At 41.3% G+C, this 20568-nt stretch overlaps 1 protein-coding gene across 1 annotated transcript in view; it reads right to left on the minus strand.

The window, feature by feature from the left end:
- The window catches only part of myom3 (myomesin 3), a 57048-nt gene that overhangs the window by 4224 nt on the left and 32256 nt on the right, over positions 1-20568 (minus strand). Inside the window, exons 14-31 of the mRNA XM_069656281.1 lie at positions 20108-20291; positions 18954-19128; positions 18642-18763; positions 17412-17599; positions 13522-13648; positions 11055-11236; positions 10653-10767; positions 9143-9299; positions 8559-8665; positions 8172-8216; positions 7941-8077; positions 5403-5547; positions 3621-3680; positions 2837-2904; positions 1731-1841; positions 1460-1547; positions 1237-1275; positions 933-1038 (exon numbers count right to left, since the gene is read on the minus strand). Of these exons, the coding sequence (XP_069512382.1) occupies positions 933-1038; positions 1237-1275; positions 1460-1547; positions 1731-1841; positions 2837-2904; positions 3621-3680; positions 5403-5547; positions 7941-8077; positions 8172-8216; positions 8559-8665; positions 9143-9299; positions 10653-10767; positions 11055-11236; positions 13522-13648; positions 17412-17599; positions 18642-18763; positions 18954-19128; positions 20108-20291 (2156 nt within the window). The remainder of the gene's footprint in view (positions 1-932; positions 1039-1236; positions 1276-1459; positions 1548-1730; positions 1842-2836; positions 2905-3620; positions 3681-5402; positions 5548-7940; positions 8078-8171; positions 8217-8558; positions 8666-9142; positions 9300-10652; positions 10768-11054; positions 11237-13521; positions 13649-17411; positions 17600-18641; positions 18764-18953; positions 19129-20107; positions 20292-20568) is intronic.

The raw sequence follows: 20568 nt of genomic DNA on the forward strand, positions 1-20568 counted from the left end.
ATATACCTTTTTAACTCGATTGAGTTTGTGTGTGTGCATATGCAGCATGTCAGTGATGTGTGCACCGGCACAAGAAGCTACTGAACCCACAATACCTTACCAGCTAAAGAGAAATCTTCCTTTGATCGGAACAGTCAGAGAGTCCTACTATATTGTGTGCATCCTCCTTGCATTTACAGTGTTGCACTTCTGTGGCTTGCAGTAAACAATATGAGCTAACTTCGATGTTGCAGTAAAGCCAAAATAAACTTGAATCTACTTTTGTATTGCTTTCCTCTGCAGGCGTTACCGCATGCATGCAACATTTTTATTCAGGTCTTTGTTAAATTTGACATCTTGCAGAAGTTTGGAATAGTTTCCACCTCAGCAGCAGCTTCACATAACCCTCTTCTCAATTCTCAGTTTGTGCATCCCTGATTCCTTTGCTCTCCCTCTCCATGTGTATTAAACTCCCTCACATATATGATGCGAGCCGAGGAGGCAAGCAAGAGTCACAAGAAGAGAGGAGACGAGGAAACGTGCATTTACCTAAATGAGACTTCTGTGCATCAAAGGCCTTATTTTAAACCGACAACAATTAAATATAACGTGAGGCACAGCTGCATCATCTGTCTGTTGTTTTGTTATAGCCTATGGCCGTACTGACGATATCTATCCACAGTGTCCATGCAAAACTTTTGTACATATTTAAGGTTTTTATTTTGCAGCTGTGTGTCACAGATGCCATTAAAAACACCTGCAAAGGATACACCTGTGCATCCTCGCTCACATCTCCTCCCCCTAGCCTTCTCTCTCCTCCAGATGCATTTTATCAAAATGGTGCCCTTAGATTGATTTTGGGTCCAAGCAGGAGGATGGATAAGGCACAAAATAGAGGAACACAAAGGCCCACATAGTGTGAGGTCAGAGAGGTGCTCTGCGTGTGGACTCACCCATAGTACCAGCTGCTCTTCAGATAGCTTATATAGTATTTGAGTGAGCAGTAGATCATAACACCCTCAGCGGTGCTCTGGATCCTCAGTGGGCTGGCTGATAATGCTGCAGAGACACACAGAGAGAGAAGGTAAGGCATTTCTTATATCAACACATTAATATTCCAAAACAACACACACAACAATTAATTAACACGGCTTTCACTTGTATTACCCTCGTCCCAACACTGGACATCTGGTGTATAAAAGTCATCGTCACATCTCACAAACATCGCTGTGTAAAGAAGAAGTGTGAAAAACTCACCACACTGTTTGCTCAGCTGCTGCAGGAGCTTGTCATACTCTGGAAATCAAAAGAACAATCCAGCGCTCAGAGAGTGTTTGAGATCGTCTTTGGAGCTCGATAAATACGAAACACAAGATTAAATGTAGACAACAATTGCCCTACTTCCATTATAGATGGAAAAGTGTACACAGGAACAAATGACAAGTGTTAGCTGTGGATCCTTGACAAGGTCACATCTCACCGTCATCCAGTAACTCTAGGGTGCTGACATCCTCTCCTCTCCCATCTGACACCACAGCTCTGTATGAACCTGCCTCTTTCTTTGTCACCTGAAAAAACAACCACTGTATTAAAAATAAAATCATTGACAACCTCTCTGATGAAATTATTAATAACTTCCGAGAACCAAATACTTTGATTTATCTCCATGTGCACTCACGTTAACTCTAACTCTCACTACAACAGCTTTAACCTGAAATAGTCTGAAAGTAGAGCAGGAGTATTTTGGATACCTGTGAGATGGTGAGCGTGCAGACGCCTGATGTCTGGTCATACACAGCCTGGGTCACCACATTGCCTTCTTTAAACCACTTCAGAGACGTGTCCTTGTTTGTATTTGTCACCTGTCGATAAAGAGATGTAACATACCTGAAACAAAAGCGTAACACTGTCCGTTTAAAATAGAAGCAAGTTAGACGATACAGGAAAACAGCTAACCTGGCTCTCTTAAAAGTTAACTAAATCTGCCCACCAGGCCTTCGTAAGTCAACTTAAATGTGCTGTAAAAGCCTCAAATAAATGTTTTTATTTCCATGCTTAAACTTTTTGTTTATTTTCTACTAGTTTTTTTAAACGCCATCAACCTGCTGTAGTCTGCAGATGAAAATAGGACTTTTGGGCAAAAACCTGCTGCTTTCACATGATGGACCATTATGCAACGTCCCTGCTCAGATAAAAGAAATGTATTGTTACTTTATTTGTACGAAATCGTCAAAGGTCAAACCGGCGCGAAGACTTCAGGAAGTCCCTAAAATGTTGAAATATTCCTTTAATAACTGTCACAGACCCTCTACTTGGTACACTCTACTCTTTGTCTCCAGGGCTGCAGATCTGGTGGCAGGCTAATCAGGATTATGGGACATACCTGGGCCTCATGTATTTAAGCCCGAGCAGCAGACCTCCTCTCAACGCACACCTCTGCGTTGCTCCTTGTTTGCTTTTCTTTGTTTTTGCACCACAACATCCATGCAGCACATTTACACTCATCCACACCACACACAACTGACTTCACAGATTATTCATATCTACATGTTTTTGTTAGTTTTGACTATTTTTGTTGTAATTAAATTACTTTCTTAATTAGTATACCCGTGTGTTTCCCGTTTTGTTTTTTGTCCCAGTCATAGAGCCGGGCTGTAACAATAACTTGCTAAAGTCGAAGATTTTCTTCGCTGAATGAAGTGTGAACTTAGCAGCACATTAGCAAATTCACACTATTAAAATAAATGATTTCATGACGTCATAAGGAAAGATGAAACATTTCCAGGCTCCTAGCATGAAGTTGGATCATTTCTGTTATTGCTACTATCAAATCTATTCTGTAGAGAGTTAAAATTACCTTGCACTTTATAATCAGCTCACAATCCTCGTTCACACTCCACGACAAGAATTCCTGGAAATAGGGCCCTTTGGAAAACAGGAACATGATTATTCATCAGTACTGACGCCATAGCAACAGTGACCGACAGACAGCAATTTACTCAGAGCGACTAATGAAACATTAATTCATCATAACCTTATTTTATGATTTAATTAAGGCACTTTGGAGTTCCAGGCTGCTGGAAATAAGACGCATAAAATGCAGGAAGTAAACATGTGATCTTGGTTTAATTTCTCTTTTGCATTAAAATGTGTTATGTGGACTTTGAATATTGGACATGAGGTGAGATAGTCTATTTGCACTACTCAGGGCAGTGGGGCTTTGGACTCTACACATAACAGATATGTATAGCTTCTCCTTATCACACCTGAGAGCTCAGGTGATAAAAACATGGAGTTCAGTAGCACAGGGAAACATCTTGACATCATGACATCATGTGACTATTTGGTTTCAAGAGGTTTTGACAAGACACATTTCTGCATCCTCTGACACATTAATCCTCAAAAAGCCATTTCCTCTAGTGGACGTAATCTTCACCTTGGGCTGAGCTGACAGCTCACTCACTCGCTCAATAAATCACTGATAAAACACACGGATTGTTTTCAGCAGTAGGTTAAACACTGAATATTCTCTACAATGACTCTTTGATACGAGTCTGCAGAGCCACACTGGGCCCAGCAGCAAACACTCTCACTGTATTTACTATACAGAGACGTGTTTCTGATGTTAAAGGACTGCTCACCACATTTTCTCTGCTGGTCCCGTCGGTTTTTATCAGCCAGGGCCAGCGTCTGACGAAACTCTGACAAATAAACAGAGAATATCCTTTCAAAATAAACAAAGGATAAAAAACATTTTAAGAAGGCCGATGATGTGCCATACAATGACAAGACAACTCAAAAATATGACATTAATACAGCAAGACAAGAAAAGAGGAGTAAAGGGTAATTATTCAGGGATATTTGCCCTGCAGAGATAATAGCACCATGAACGCAGACCTACCTAAAAATGTAAATGTTTGATGTTTGAAAACACCATCACAGACAATTTGACTCTTTTATCGCCATCTTTTTAATGACAAAGCTGAATATTTATCCATAAATTGGATCTCTGTGATTTATAGTTAAAGATAAAATCTCGAAGAGTTCAATTTTCGTGCTCTTGAGCGCCTCCCACTGGCGATAATCGGTAATTTCGAGAGCACTCTTCCCAATTTAAACAGACGACAGATGGCTCCCTTTGTCATGGTTCTAACTCTTGATTTTCCTCGCTTTCGTTTGTAAACTGTTTGACTTCATCTGAGTGTCCAATTTGTTTCTTTTTCTTTGGATTTTCACTCATTGTTGAAGTTGTATCTGTAGTCATCGATCTTTTCTTTGTTTGTTCAGCCATACTAGATTACTGTTTACTCACAACACTTGCAGAGACAACCGCTTAGCGCCGCCTACCCTCTCTGGCAGACCAACCACTGCTGGCTGATGATTTTTTCCGCGAATGTCACCACAGACACCAAGTCCATAAAAATACAATATACTGCAAATGCAAAGGCTTTCATCAGTTGGTCATTGGCTCAATCACCATTGTGTTGACTCTTTCGGTGATAGATAGCGACTCAACAGACATTTATTGAAATGAAAAAGTTTGAGATTGTTACTTTAAGAACAATCTGGTCTTGGGTTAAGTTATTAAGATGCATGCCATGTAACTGCAACATTGCTTGTTCAATCCTGACCAAAGTACCTAAAAACTTGTTACTCAAAACTAAACCAGAAGAGGAGCATAAAACTTTTAAAACTGTCATCTGGATTTTATGCCCCAACAAATGCACCGATGTTTTTGATTCTGTGTTCTGCAAGAGGACACTGACACCAACAGTTTACGGTAATCAAGCTCCTCTTATTATAAAAACAGCTCACAAAATGGAAAGAGGATGCAAACGAGGCCGCTCCCTTTAAATAAGCTTTTTAGAAATGTTTTTGAATTGCAAATGACATTTTAAAATGACAATTTTCACCACGACATTGGACAAATTAATGATCCCTGCATGTCCCTCACAGAGCCGGAGCCAGATTTTAAAACAAAAATAGAGGTCATTAGGAAGAATTTGGAGGAGAAACAAGAAGAAGTCTATATTGTTATGATTAAATTCAATCATTTTTTTATATAGATGTTATTTCCCTTCATGTATACCCAAATGTCCAAATGTTTCTCCTTATTTGTGAACCGTCTTAAAACAATCTTATATCAATAGATTAACTCATCAATATGCTGGAGATTGGTCTTAACTACAGGTCTGTTGCTATAGTTGATAACAATTTCCAGAAAAAAACAGAGGACATGACCTCTAACAGGCCGAAGTTCAGCCCACAACTCTTTGTTTCAAAGGAAAAAAACACGACATCAGGAGAAAACATTTCGTCACTTTAACTTTAAACTGATCTAGTTTGATGTCTCATTTACGACATCTAACTTGTCCTATTTATTCTCTTCATTTCTTTCAGCCTAGTGGAGGAATGAGACTTACTTTGATCCACAAACACCAAAGTGAACTGGTTCTTGGCGCGGCCGTCCCGCAGCTGAGCCGTGTACGAGCCCTGGTCCTCCGGAGAGAGCGGATCAAACAGTATCTCCACCAGACCTTTGGCCTTGTCGAAGTTGATCTTACGGTGCTGCAGAGGAGCAAACAAGCGTGCAGCGCACATCAGCTCGTATGCAGACAGATGGCAGGTGGATACTGTATAGATGTTTAGTCATACAGAGAGGATATAATGTGAAAGAGTGCATGAAACGTGTCTGCAGATGAAATACTCCTTGTTTGTAAGACGTGCACACATACACACACTGGAACACAAACAAACAGGGACGCACAGGAAGCAGCCTTTCAGCTCATTTTCGTGGCTTTTATGTTCATCGAGATAAGTGTGTGCCGCGCATATTGATGGGCCTCGGCGCTGGGTGTGATTTGTGATGTATGGCGAGCCTAAGGGCCCTAATCAGCCAAATGGCTTTTGAATTCACAAACCTCAGCTGTGATCATTTAGAAATAACGTGTAATCAGTACTGTTCAGATGGAACTGTGATATTTGGGAATAATGGAATAAATGAAATACAGGCGATGAATGGAGGCGGCTGAATATAAAGCATTCGCCCGCCTCACACAAACACATACGCGCAGAATGTATCCGACAGAGCTGTGAAAGCAGAAAGATACACAGTGTTGTGTTTGTTTTTGCCTCTGTGGACTCATCAGCGCATGGTTCAATAACCTCGACGGCAGTGCTGATTATTTTTAGCTTGATGTCGTAACATATATCAGCGCTCAGGAGGTTTGTTCACATTCAGTTTATGGTCTTTGATGATTACACTGTTGCTTTGTTTTGGGTGTCTGAAATGGCAGGTGAAATCACTGCTATTTTCTCAGCAGTGTTACATTATTTTGTCAATGATAGGGGTAACAATGTTTATGAAATGGGCTTTTTGTTTTTATCTTTCACTGAGCAAATTATTTGATTTCATTTTTGAGGTTTGTTAACATCAGGTGCATACAGATTTCAGCATGACTCATGCAAACAATGCAACAGGAAATACACTATAAGAGGGGCAAAGGTTATTATCATGTGTCTATATGTTTTAGATCTGATTCCATATATATACTATTTACAGGGACACGGATTTTAAGTACAGGAAGTGTTCTTGTTTCTGTTTGTGGTAAGTTTGTTGTCCGAGTAGTACTGATCAGTGACAATGGGGTAGACTGAAGCTCACTCTGTAGGGACTAGGCTTGGGAACCCGAGGGTAGCTGGTTTAAGTCCTGTATGGACCAAGCTGGTAGCTCCTTTCCTGGCTCCACGAGGTGTCCTTGAGCAAGGCACCGAATCCCCCACTGTCCACGTGCAGCCCCTTCACTCTGATATCTCTCCATTTAGTGCATGCCTATAGAGTCCTGTTTGTGTTATATTTCGGGAGCTACGTGTGTGTAGCATGTTTGAACTAACAGAGTGAACAAATTGAATTTCCCCCCTGGGATTAATAAAGTATCTCTTCTTCTTCAATCACTGCAGCGTATGCAGGTGTGGAGAGCAAAAGCAGGCGGAACGTAATGAGCCGTCATGACATCCCGGCTCCCATCAGCGGCAGCTGACAACGATTTAGCTTCTTGTTAATCTCTATACACAAACATCTGCAGCAAGTTCAGCTAACAGTCTGTTCTAGATCAAAAATTCAACTTGAGATAAATTCCCTTGACGCTGTGTCACGAAAGCCATTCAACGTTCAGATTTCCCGACTTCCTCAAATGCACCAAATATTATCGATCTGACCTGCGTTCAACAAACGAGCATTTTAAAAATAGTTTTCTTCTCCTCTTGAGGACAGACCTGACAAAGCATCATGTCTGCATCATGAAATTTCAGCAAAGGTAAGACACGTTAATAAAAGTAAATCACAAGAAATTCTATTTCTGTATTCGGGTTCATACCGCTAAAGTAAGTCAGAGTGCAGCCTTTGTGTAACTTACTATTTACAGTGAAACTGAGACTCACCAGAAACAGATGAACAGGTGCTCCTCCAGGAGATTTAATGAACCATGAAAAGAGGCTGTTTATTGTGCAGACAAATTGCCCAGACTTTGTGAAATGAACTCACTTCCCAGACTTTCATGCTGCCTCGCACATCTGCTCATCATCTCTGTTAGCAGCTTCAATTTCCTCAATAAAACACTGATTGCTGTTTTGGATTTCTGCACAATCTAAGGTTAGGTCAGTCAGCGGTATTTCTTTGTACTCGTGTTTTAAATTCAAATCCATCTATTCCTAAACTGGCAACCATGAAGTTGGAAACTTGATGAGCAGTAGGCTGAAAAAGGTGGAGTGACAATAAGTTACTTTGTCAGAAAACAAGGCTTTTCTAGGTTTTGAAAACACAACATGTCTTTGTAAATCATTCCCAGTGTGAAGGTTTTTTGCAACTGTGGACATCAGATTATGTAACCCTGATGATATATGACAGGCTCTTGCTTCCTGAGCTGCAGTATCACGGGATAACCTGGTGCAGTGGCTCTTACCGGAGTGCTGGAGATTTCTCTGTCATTGAAGATGAGACGGAGCTCTGCGTTGTTGCTCAGACTCTCTGTCTGAAGCCACAGACGTACCGCACCTGTCTCTGAAACCTCCACCTGCCAGCCGGACTTCAGAGCTATCACTGCCAGAAAAACCGCACAGAGCAGGTCAGGAAATGCTGAACACAGTGATATGCACACATTAATTATAGTAGAAACAATGTCTCTGGTACATACGTGGATTTCTGACTTGCCAGCTGAGTTCTTTGAGTCGCTCAAGGTCTGCAAAGTTGTAAAACAGTTTTTGAAGGTTAATTAAACTTTGATCAGCCGTCACATTTTGTAATATGGAGGAACAAGGGCTTGCATGGCTGAGAGTTGATTGAAATCATATGCTTAGTTGGATGCTTAGTGGGACGAGTGACCTTGTGGAAGTCGTTCTGAGGGGAATAATTATTTGCAAAAGCTTGAATCTCTTAAAATTAAAAGTCTGCTGTTCCTGCTGGTGTCAGCTTTTTAAGTCGCTCAGGAGACTTTGCAGTTGAACTGTTATCTTGTCTCTGTGCCTGAGGTGAAGTTGTGCATTAAAACAGTTTCCTAACTTCCAATGCCCTTTCAGTTTACCTTCAGCGGTGAAGTCGTAGCTGGACGACAGGTTTGGGTTGTCGCTCATCTCCACAGTGTAGAGACCCAGATCCTTCTCAGAGGGGTCTGTGAAGGTGAGCAGCGACCTGACCGACATAATGAAGAGCAGACGCATCAAATGAGCATCTTCAGCCTCTTTTAGTATCCATTCATCCTGCAGAACAGACTCCAGTTTCATGCTGTCAGCCATTACACACTTCATAGTACTCTCCTGTCCCTGAAGTGTTACTTAAATACCTTTCAGCCAGCCAAAATTTTAATTAAATGACTGTTTTTCATGCTATCATTGAGTGAAACAATGTGAATGTGAGATCTGGCAGGCAGCCCTAAAGAGATAATTAAAAGAGGCTGGTGTTTAGTGGAAAACCCAGTGAGAATCCCTCCAAAGATGTCGCTTAACAAAACTAATTCAATCAGTCCTCACCACGCCAAATGTCTGTATTTAAAGCCTATTAGTATGATTGTATGAAATTCTCCCTATCAACCATCCAAGATTGATTTAAATCTTACTGATGGTAACCAGGCAAACATGTGCTCTTATTCATGCAGGTGAACAACCCCACCTATTCTCCTTGGTTTCTGCTCGAGCTCTCGCAGCATCGATGGGCTCCGTGTAGTTTTTGCCCCAGAGGAATTTGCTCTCGTCGTTTATCTCGTTAGCCTCGTAGCCCAGAAATATGAAACCATCGTCGTCCACTCCAATCTTAATGTTTTCGGTGCCTGAGGATGAAAAATGATGTTAGTCCTCAGTTAAGCGTGTAATTTGCTTCAGATTCGATCAGCAACTTCAAAGCTTTATAATGGAGATAGAGAAATCCCATAATACTAACAGAATCAATCCTTTTTATTGATGTTTTATTGATGTTTGCTTTATATAAAGTGTGTTCCAATATTTTGTTGGTTGGTTGAATTTTGGTCCAAACACTATACTTGCGATATGATGTAAATATCATGTAAATCACCACAGGAATATATCGATCTCCTCAGTGTTTGAGTGGCTTAAAGAAGGACATTTAAAGGGAAATTCACATTAAAACTATGATGCCACTCTTATGCCTGTCTGTTAAATATGAAGCAGTATTTGAAAAGAGCTAGGCTAGCAGTTTCCCTTTGTTTTAAGTCTTTATGCTAAGCTAGGCTAACTGTCTACTGGGTCCAGCTAATAGACTATAAAAAGGTGGATGACATGACAGCTCCCTAAAAGTGAAGCCAAACCCTGCTCTATCGCCCCCTGCTGACTGGCTGCAGTATAGGTCATAAAGCCCGCCTCCTCCATGTTAACAGATGGGACATGAGTCAAACTATAAAATCAAAATACACGCCCAATACATTTTTTTAAAAACATGGTTTCTGTCATCATAGTTAGTTCTTATCATGCTGATTTACATCCAAGTGTTCATTTTTCTGACAAGTTTACTTTTAATTAGTTATTTGATGCTGATTGAGCTGATTGACAGCTCTGTTGACAAATACGGCTCCTGCAGCCGGTCTGTTCCTGATTAGCAGAGTAGAGGAGGAACGGAGAGAGGACACGTAACTAAAACAATCAATACAGTCATTGAAGTTTCCATATCTGTGAACGTCCTTGCTGTTATTTTCAGTAAGTTAGGTGTGTGTTTTGGTTAGCGGAAGTGGCTACACCTGCCGATCTCTACTGCACAGCTCTGGCTCCAAATGACGTCACCATCCCAGGATAGTGCCCGCCTCGGGGGCTATTTTGGCTTTAATTTCGTACAATGAGAGCAGACGGAGACGCGTCGTCATTGGTCCAGCTCCAACTTAAAGTACAGGTATGAGACTGGTATCGATCTTCTCAGCTAACTCTCGACAAGAAAACGGAAAGGCCTATTTCCCAAATGGTTAAACTGTTCCTATAAATAAAATTGTCAGGTTTTAATCAAACCTCTAAGATGCTTAAATAAACTCCCAGATTGAAATATCTATTACACAAACTGGAGTGTGTGAATGCTTTTCCTACTATTGAATATCATATCTTTGGCCCAGCACCTCCAACAAGCCTCGGAGGATGTTTTTTATGACAGTGTTTGTGCATCTGGAGCCACAGTGGCTGACCTGGTTGGGTCTGAGCTGTGACTGGCTCAGTGGGCAGGGAAGCACAGCCGACTCCAGCCTCATTGACAGCCGACACACGCAGACGGTAGGTCTGACCCGCCTCAAGACCCGACACCTGGATATCATAAGAAACACATGAAATATTTACTGGTCGTAGGCATAATTCATAATGATTATTTAAACATTCAGGTCCACAGAAACCTAAAGGAATAACTTTTCAGGCCCTCTAAACTCAGCCAGGTGAGTTTTTAGATTCTCTGGCACTTATAGTTATTAAAAACACTCATATTTTATACAGCAAATGTTTTCCTTGTTAAATCAGATAATGGACAAGTTTCTTCATCTCTTTATCCGTCTGTTATCCTGAGCGGGAGCATGTAAACATTTTACAGCTTCACTCACCTTGTAATGTGTGTCACAGATTGGATTTTCAGTCAAAGCCGTCCAGTCCTCTGATTTGTCGCCCTGGCTGATTTCCAGCAAATAGCCAGTGACGGGGCTCCTTCCTTCATACAGCGGAGCCGCCCACAGCAGCACCAGGGAGCCGTTTCTGACCTCCCTGACCTCCACGTCATACGGACAGCCTGAGAGAGAGGGTCAAGGGTCAGTGACATGCTGTGCATCAGGGGTAGTGTTTTCCTACAGGGAGGAAGGTGCGTGTTTGTGTTCAAAAACCCAGCCATTAAGAACCTGAAATAAAATACTGGCTTGTATATATTCCCTCAGTGACCATATAAAAAGCAGCAGAACAGGAGCTCTTTGTCACAGAGGGAAGTAATAACAAAACAAGCCAGAGACTGAAGTCAGAAATGAGTGACTTTCCATAATCTACCCCGTCTGACTCCATGCCGGCATGTGGTACTTAATTTGCTTAATGATTTTCGGTGACTTATAAATTATTAACGGCACAGAGGAAAGCCCATTTGCCAAGATTAATGAGCTGCGCTTTAAAAGTGGCATTTGTGAGCGAGCCGCTCTCCATTCTCAATATTAATGCCATAAGAAGCTGATATGAGCGGGGGCCAGAACTGCTGGACTGAGCCACCACGGACTGGAGAGACTTTGAGGGTGTGTGTGTGTGCTTGTGTGCAAAGAGTATGTGTGTATGTTATAATAACACAAAGGGAAAGTTTCCACTTTTATTGTTACAGGTTAATTTTCCAGTTGAAATCTTTCTAAACATGGTTTTCTTACACATTCCTAATGAGACGAAATTGGAGTCTATAAAGCTGTTGATATTTTAACCTGCATTTATTACCGTGCACTCAAAGCAATGAGATTAAAGGAGCAGTTTGCCCCTAGAAAAAGCCACAGTCAGTCAAAGCTGGTGTTCTCTGTAATCGATAGAAGCAATAATATTGGAAATTGGTGCCATAGCTGTGGAGAAAGTTGTACGAACAGCTCGTGGTTTCGCCCGTTCTACATTCCTACAACACCCAGCGTGCATTGTGCCCCTCCCTCCAAAAGGAACGGCCCAGAGAGAGACGCTGGAGTGAAATACTACCGTTGTCCACTCAAGGACATTTATCGCCGCAGGCAACGGCTCAGAGTGGAACAGAATCTGAAATACGACGAGAATGTACCGGTGGTCTAAAACATCTTCAGGTCTGCAGTCTACATTTCAAACCTGACGATTTTGTCCTAGATTGAGGCCTCCGCCAGATGGTGCTTTTTACGTAGTCTGGCAGAGGTTTTCCAGGGCCCATTGGAGAAGCGGATAGTGTCCTCCAAAAGCAAAGAACGAAATAGCATTTTTTCCTACCATAATAGCATTAGCTCTCCATAATAGCATGATAGGACTGAGGTTGGAAATCGGCGAACTGGCCCTTTAAAGAACAGCAGAGTGTAATACAGACTTGTTTGACCTGCACTCTCAGGTTACCTTCAGGCGAGATGTGATCACTGGATGTGTTTGGGTTGCATGCAGCCTAAATGAAGTACCTGCAAACACTGGGTTAGAAAAAGTATTTGTTTCTTTCTCAAACAAAAAAAGTTAAATGTTATCTATATGTCTATTTGCAGATACCGTAATATTCTCCCCAAAAAGGCACTTGATTGAAACATCTATCAAAGATGACAAAGGACAGAGTTCCTTGTTAAAAGATGCAAATAAAACAGAGGTTAAACTTGATGTATGTTCTTGTTCTTGCTCAATGACACGGCAGCAGTGCAGATACTTGCCTCCAGGCAGGCTGATATAACAGGACCAGTGATATATGAGCAACACATAATGAATTCCGCTAACTACCTCTGACTCGAGGCTATTACTTTAGCTATTACAGCAGCCTCTGTATTGCGCTCTTGACTGCTGACCTCTGCCTCCATTTTGCAATTTAATGGCATAATATGCAAATAGCCTGTTTTTATCTTGTACTTGATTTTGACCTGACCTCTTTTGTTGTGAGATGACCATATGGACTTTTAATGGAGGCATTTTAAACATGAAATGGTGCGTGTCCTCCTGTTAATGGATGGTCTGTAAGTACACATAGAGTATGTGTGTTTGTGGTAGTTATATAACATGAGTTTCTTTAGGGAAACTGCAGATCAGAGTGGTAATGACAGAGGCAAAGTTAAGTCCCTTTTAACACAAAAATGTCAGGTATTGTTACTTGGATGTTTGACCTTAATTGTTCATAAAGAAAAGTTTCTCTGGGCTTTTCTGTGACATCTAAAAAACTACTTTGGAAGCCAAACAAAGTCAAATATGCAAGTTACCCAGGTGTGATGTGGAAACCTTCAAACCTTTAAGTTGCAGTATGATGAGAACAGACTTTTAAGTGGAGTAGAAACCTTTTGATCCAGCAGTTAAACTTTTCATAGATTGTGGATATATTTATGAGACCGGGAACAGACATTTTCTCCTCACCAGGCTCTGGCATCGTCCACTTCTCACACAGGAAAGCTTCACTGGCCTCAGAGGGCTTCCCGACACCGGCCATGTTAGCAGCAAACACACGGAACTGATAGAAGTTTCCACTAGTCAGGCTGCAAACCTGCGGAAACATATCAGGCTTAGAAAAACTGATTAAATGAGGAGCGCCTGCCACTGACAACAAAACAGGTTCAGATGACATTTAAAGTATATAAGGATACTTTTTATTATACATAAAGAAGCATAATAGTTAAACCATAAATAAGGGCATATATGGATGTAGCACACAAGAGACAGAGCTTTCTTTTTGTGGCTGCCTAACCGGCGGGGGGCTGGAGCTGATCCCAGCTGTCATTGGGCGAGAGGTGGGGTACACCCTGGACTGATCGCCCGGGGCTGACACAGATAGACAGACAACCTTTCACACCTACGGGCAATTTAGAGTCACCAATGAACCTAACGAGCATGTCTTTGGACTGTGGGAGGAAGCCGGAGTACCTGGATGGAACCCACACATGCACGGGGAGAACATGCAAAGTCCACGAAGAAAGGCCCACTTTGTCCAACCCGGGGTTCGAAATAGGAACCTTCTAGCTGTGAGCAGACAAATGGTTTGACTTAAATATTCTGTTGTACAGATAATCAACCATTTAAATCCTTTTTTAATGTTTAAAGTGTTTTAAGTTTGTTAAATCCAAAACCTGAAAGAGGCTCATCAGAGGCTTAAAACAGAATGTTCTGCTATTTTTGCATAAACAAATCTAATCTAATTATTCAAAGTTTGCAATAAGCAATTCGTCGACTTATTGTTGCATCTCTAATCAAGTATACCAAAACTTCACTCCTTCACATAAATCAAAATAACTCAAACCAGCATTCTGGCTGTTTGTAAGGAAAACACGGATCAGATCTCGCCATACAGGATGTAAGTTGTACAGTTACACGGCTCCAGACTCAAGCGTGCACTTTACAAGGCCTAAGCTCTGCTGCTGCTGCCAAAGCATTTTTCACCGAGCCCCCGAGAAGCTTTGGCATCGGAGGGAGAGGGGATTCAGCCTTATTGATCTGTACATTGATCTTCCTATTCGCAGCCACTTAGACTTTTAGGCCCTTATCGCCTCAGAGAACAGTTGTGAACTTCTGCTGCTGCTCTCGCTCCCTAATTGACACAAGCAGAGGGAGCTTATTTCACAGTAATAGCAATCGCTATCTAAAAACCAATTTCCCCCCCACCCACCGCCCCCTTCATCATCCATATATCCTTCTCTAACCATGTTTAGGAGGGACGACAATCTTATCAGATCGATATACAGTCTACGGTGAGAAAAGCAAAAGTAGTCTGCCAAAATAAAAGGAAGGAAGTACACCTTTCATCCACTAGATGGCAAACAGGCTGCATTTGAATAGTAGGACATATTCTTCACACTTAAGTGGGCTGTTGAACTGTTAACCTTAGACACAAACGATAACCTGTGCTTCATCACAACAAACTTACTCACAATAAAGCAACCCTTGTATCCCTGTAATTTACCAAGGTTATACTTTATTTGAGTATGTCCTTTTAATGCTTCTATCTAATGAAAAAAAATACTTATAAGCCACTACATACTGTATATATGAAAGCTCTGGTTCCTTGTAACATTGCAGGTTAAGATTTCATGTAAAATGTGGAGCTCAAAAAGGTTTATTAGAGGTTAAAGGTTTTTACAATTATTTGTTATTCTAGAAAAGACTGGAAAGAGATGCCTAGAGAAATGTCCCAAAGTGATGATTTATTTCTGTATTAAAACTCGTTTTCTCTTCTTAATCTTGATCTCACGAAACCTCTAATTTATTTTGTGAACCTTTTAAGAGTACTGACCCTTTCATTGACAACCACTGGATATAATTACATACAAAGCAGTAAAAATAATCTCCACCTTGTGCAGCTACAATAAAATTGTAGCTGCAAAAATGAAAATCCAGTTTCTAACCTTGTCTCCATGTGGTGTTTCTCATGTGCTACAAGACATATCAGGGACAACATCAGCAGTCATCTCCATGGCTGGGCCTGTCTGCCTTTAAACTGCAGTGTACCAAGGACAGGCTGAACAACACGTTTTCAGATTGGCAGGTTTGAGACGTCACAAACCTAAGGAGCCAATCCTGTTAATGGACGGGGTGACGCTATGTGTATCATTATGTGTAACCTATGGCAACCACTTTGGCGATGCACGAGCCAGCTGTAACCGTCTTTGTAATGTTTGCAAACTCACTACAGACTACTAACGTTAACGTTACTGCTACTAATTACTACATTTCAAGCTAGCTAAGTTTCAACAAGGTGCCACTAAACGATGGCAGAGATGTGTTTGGTTTTTGGTTGTAATTTTACGAAAGGAGAAACGTAGCACATAGTGGGCGGGGCCTATGCAGATTCTGGAATTTTTAATGAGGGAGAAGGAGGAGATCCCTCGGGAGAATTTTTACAAGGTAATCAAACGTATTTTGGAGAAAAAACACATCAGACACAATTTATTATTTCAAGCAGAGCGTTTTAGAAAACATGACTGGAGCTGGTCTTTAAAGACAAATAGCTGTTAAGATTTACCTACACTAAGAGGTACTGGAAATGAGGACTATTAATTCTAATTGAGTATTTTAAGAGTGTTGCATTGGTTCTTTTACTCAGGTAAATAGTACTTCAAGAAGGTTTGTCGTGAAGTTTTAACCCAAGGAGTGAAAAATACAACAGGTCCACATCTGCAGGATCAGTAACATGTCTAGCTAAACTCCAAGCGGAGAAGAAAAGAGACCCTGAGGACAAAATCGCAGCACAATCAATATTTCAATTACTCTAATTAACATCCAGCTGATTTAAAAACAGCTCATGTGGGAAGTGGAGAGGATGTGGGATTGTTGAAATTGAGCTGCATGTTCTCATCAGAGGGTTCCTTCAGAGAAGAAGGTCTCAGTCCTCCAGACTCTGCACTTCTCAATGTTTAGGGCTAATCTTGATCCAAACCTCATTCACTTTTTGCTCTAATTAGCTTTGTCTTTGTTTTTCCAGGAGCTAAAAACAACCACTCATGTCTAATTAGGAACACCTGTAATCTCCCTGTGACAGGTTAACGATTCAACTTTGCTCCAGGTCTCCATGGACACTGCTTGTTGCCTAGTGACACAGCCATTGTGGATGAGGGAGCTTTGGCCAACATTTTTTAAGGCAACTGCTTAATAAAGAGATCATTTGTATTGTTATTTCTGTATGAAAAGAGGCTCTTTTTGTACTTTCTTTTGTTATTACCCCTCGTTCTCTTTGCTCTTATTATGTGACACTGATAAAAAGACACTGCTGTAAATTATGGACTGTGCACGTTCACTTGTGCATTATGTAAAACATCTTTGTGCATGGCTTCATGCATATGATGTGAAAGAATAGGCTAAACTTAGAAACAAGACTAAGAATCTCTGACCAGCTGTGCTGCAGCCGCTCTGTTGTCGGCATGCTAACATGCTCAAAATAAAAATGCTAACCTGTTAATATTTAGCAGCTATTGAGCTTATGTAGTTAGCAATCTTAGCTTTTTAGCATGCTAACATTTGCTGTGTTTTGCAGCACAAAACACAAAGCTCAGCTGAGGACGATGAAATATTTGGTCCAAACTAAATTATTAGACAAATTAAGCGTTCGACCTGATGATGGCGCTACAGGACAGCTCAGCATATCAACAAATGCATTAGGATACATCCTCTGGGCAGCATGAAAGTTAGTGCAAAATATCATAGCAATCCATCCAGCTGTTGTAAATACAGTATACGTATGGATCAAAGTGTTGGAGGATGCTATTATAGCTAAAAATCACTACAACACCATAACCGCATCATGCAGGAGCATTATTGACCTTGTACTGCCTCTCCTTCGCTGGCTTCACGTTGACCTCTCTCCATGTCTCCATGCCCTTTTCTCTCTGGTCCAGGTAGTATCCACGCGCAGGGTCTCCCCCGTTATAGGCAGGGGCCCTCCAACCCAACACCATCTCTGATCCGGTGCAGAGCAGCAGGGCGATGGCAGAGGGGGCAGAGGGAACATCTGGAACCAGCAGAGGAAGTGACAGAGGAGAGGTGACGGAGGGGAGAATCTCAGCAGGCACACTTTCTTGCTAAATAGACCGAGAAATGACTGAATGAAACTCCCTGGCCTACTACTACTCCTGTAGAGTTGCAAACAGTGGGCTGAGATTTAACAATCCCAAATGAGACTGAAGAAATATTCAGCTCATATTCTATTTTATGAAAATGTATTCTTTGCAGAGAGTTGGACTTGAGCCATTTATCCTCAGGTAATGGCTCAGTGGCAGAATAGATGTGAGAATACTCCGGCAGTGAGTAGTATGCAAAAATGAGTCATCATTGCACTCTATTGCACGCTGCAGAGGGCACATTATCTGAGACTGCAACTCAGGAAGCAAAGAGGGTCAGCAGCTCTTCAACAGGCACATCTCCACACAGCTGTGAACCAATCGTAAGAAGAGAGAGCATTCATTTTTTTTAGTCACTGTCTGATAGGGATGTGTAGAAGGCTGCATAACAAAAAGACGGAGACAGACATGAGGACTATTCCTGAAGCTTTAAGATACACAGCTTGTTGGGTATCCAATTCTAAAACCAAGTTGGATCTCCTTTACGGCTGCCATTTTTCGGAGAGGGCATTACACAACATTATGGTGCGTTTCTGTGGGAATTTTTTAGCCCAAAGAGCATTTGTGCAACATCAGGTGCTGATGTTGGACGAGAAAGACAGTGTTCTCAGCTCCCAAAAGGTTAATCATTGAGGCTCAGGTCAGAGCTCTGACTCTTCTAACCTTGTTTTTATGGATCTCTTGCATGAGGTACAGTTATGCTTGAACAGCGACGAACCTTCCCCAAGCTGTTTCCACAAAGTCAGGGTGCCTAACTGGCTTTACAGCTTTAAAGTGTCTTTACATCCTTTTCTATACCATATGTTAGAGCTAGGTATCTCTCACAACACAAAGAAAAAACATGAATTGCTCACTTGATGAAGTCGTTGACACTTGAGTTGTATCATAAAAGACATTTTTGTGTCCGCTATTTTTGGACCTGGCTGTACTCACGAATGGCTGATTTGACGAGGATGGGTTGAGACTCGTCCGAATAGTTGCTGTTTCCTGCTCGGCTCACAGACTTCACCCTGAACACATATTCCCGTCCGGTTTTGAGGCCATGGACTGTGAATCTGAAGAGGCAAGACAAAGTTCAATCTGTAGCTCAATTTAATCACCAGGCCTTACAAATATACATTTAATTTGAAAAGATTTTCAACTGTAACGTTTACTCAGTTTACTCACCGAGGCACAAACTCTTATTCCTGAAGCCACGTAGAAGCACTACAACACATGTTCTAATATACTGTCTATCCTTCTTACCTTGTTTGAGTTATAGGTTTGTTGTTGACAGTCTTCCAGTCTTGTTTGCCACTTTCACTGTAGTACAGGTAGTAGCCCAGGATGTCGTCTTTTTCTTTGGGCTCCTGCCACTGCAGCAGCACCGAGGTGTCTGTGTCTCTGAAGGCCAGGGCAGAGTGAGGTGGGGCAGGCACAGCTGAAGGAAAACACAGAAGACAACAGGTTCAACTTAAAGCTTAAATCAATAAATGGAAATTAACTAAGACGTAGAAATCAATCAGCTAATTGTTTAAACATGCACAAGAATTTAAACTGTTGTTTGTGCTGTGCATGAGTACAACTTTGAGGTTCTTGTACTGAGTATTTCCATTTTTAAAAAAAAGTATTTTTTGGCCTTCAACCTTTATTGATACTATAGTGAAGATATGACAACAAATGTGGGGAAGAGAGAGAGGGGAATACATGCATCAAAGGGCTGAGGTCAGAGTTGAACCAGCGAGGACTTTGTCTGTGTATATGGGGCGCCCTCTCTATCGACTGAGCTAAACCAGTATTTCCTTTGTTTGCAACTTTATACTTTTAGTACTTTTTATTATCTTACATGTATCTCACAATTATAGCTTTTAGCTTTCTCGCAGATAAAATTTACATACAAAGAACAATAACCATTAAAAATATACGTTGCATTGTTGTAGATAAAACTACTCCTCGGTATCTGAAGCAGATGATATTAGCTCAGCCTAAACAGCTTCAGCATTAAAACGCTGACTTCATGTAAAAAAAACAACAATAAATATAATAAAATATAACACTTTACTTTGATACTTATTAAGCAAAATTTACTGATCCTAATTCGGTTCATGACATTAAGTTTTAATACTTAAAAAATAGCTAAATTGAGTGACAGACTATGACAACATCACTACACAAATCACTATTATTTTTAAACTTGCGGTATAAATGTGCAAACTGTGGCCCTAACCCAACAATGCAAACAAAAAAATCTCCCGATAAAACAAGGTGAACACGACCTGTTGTCTTCTGCATTACAGAACTGTGTGTGTACTACTGCAGCGGGTAGGGAGTAGTAGGGAGTAAAAGGAGGCACAAAATCCAATTGACCTTTACAACAGGCGGAGTAATAAATCAGTACAGTACATAACATGTTTTCTCACCTAGTGGCTTGCCCAAGGAGATGGGCTGACTCGGCTCAGAGGGGTCGCTGACACCGTACTTGTTGATGGAGCGCACTCTGAAGCAGTACTGCTTGCCCTTGACCAGGTCAAACACGGGGAACCTGGGAGAGTTTACCACCGTGTCCAGACTCGCCAGCTCCCAGCTGCTCTTTCCTGCAAAAGACTGATTCAAGCACAGCGTTAGCAAAGATCATTTCAAAAGCGCTATTCATCTCAGGGACGTGCTCATTATTCAGTGTCCTTCAAATATGCTTGAGGATTTAATTTACACAAGAGTGAAGGGCTGCCAAATACGCTTTAAAAAGTCCAGTAATTCGTTCCAATTTAAACACCTCCTCTGAAGTTAACTGGAGACTCTTACATTTCGGAGCAAACCGCTTAAAGTACATACAAGACAAAAAGGGATGAAGATTGGCAGTTTGGTGTAGCGGGGCGACAGA

The sequence above is a fragment of the Semicossyphus pulcher genome, unplaced genomic scaffold (genome assembly GCF_022749685.1).
Source record: "Semicossyphus pulcher isolate SPU_LCO1_2020_fin unplaced genomic scaffold, fSemPul1.0.p SCAF_9, whole genome shotgun sequence".
In the NCBI taxonomy this organism is placed as follows: domain Eukaryota; kingdom Metazoa; phylum Chordata; class Actinopteri; order Labriformes; family Labridae; genus Semicossyphus; species Semicossyphus pulcher.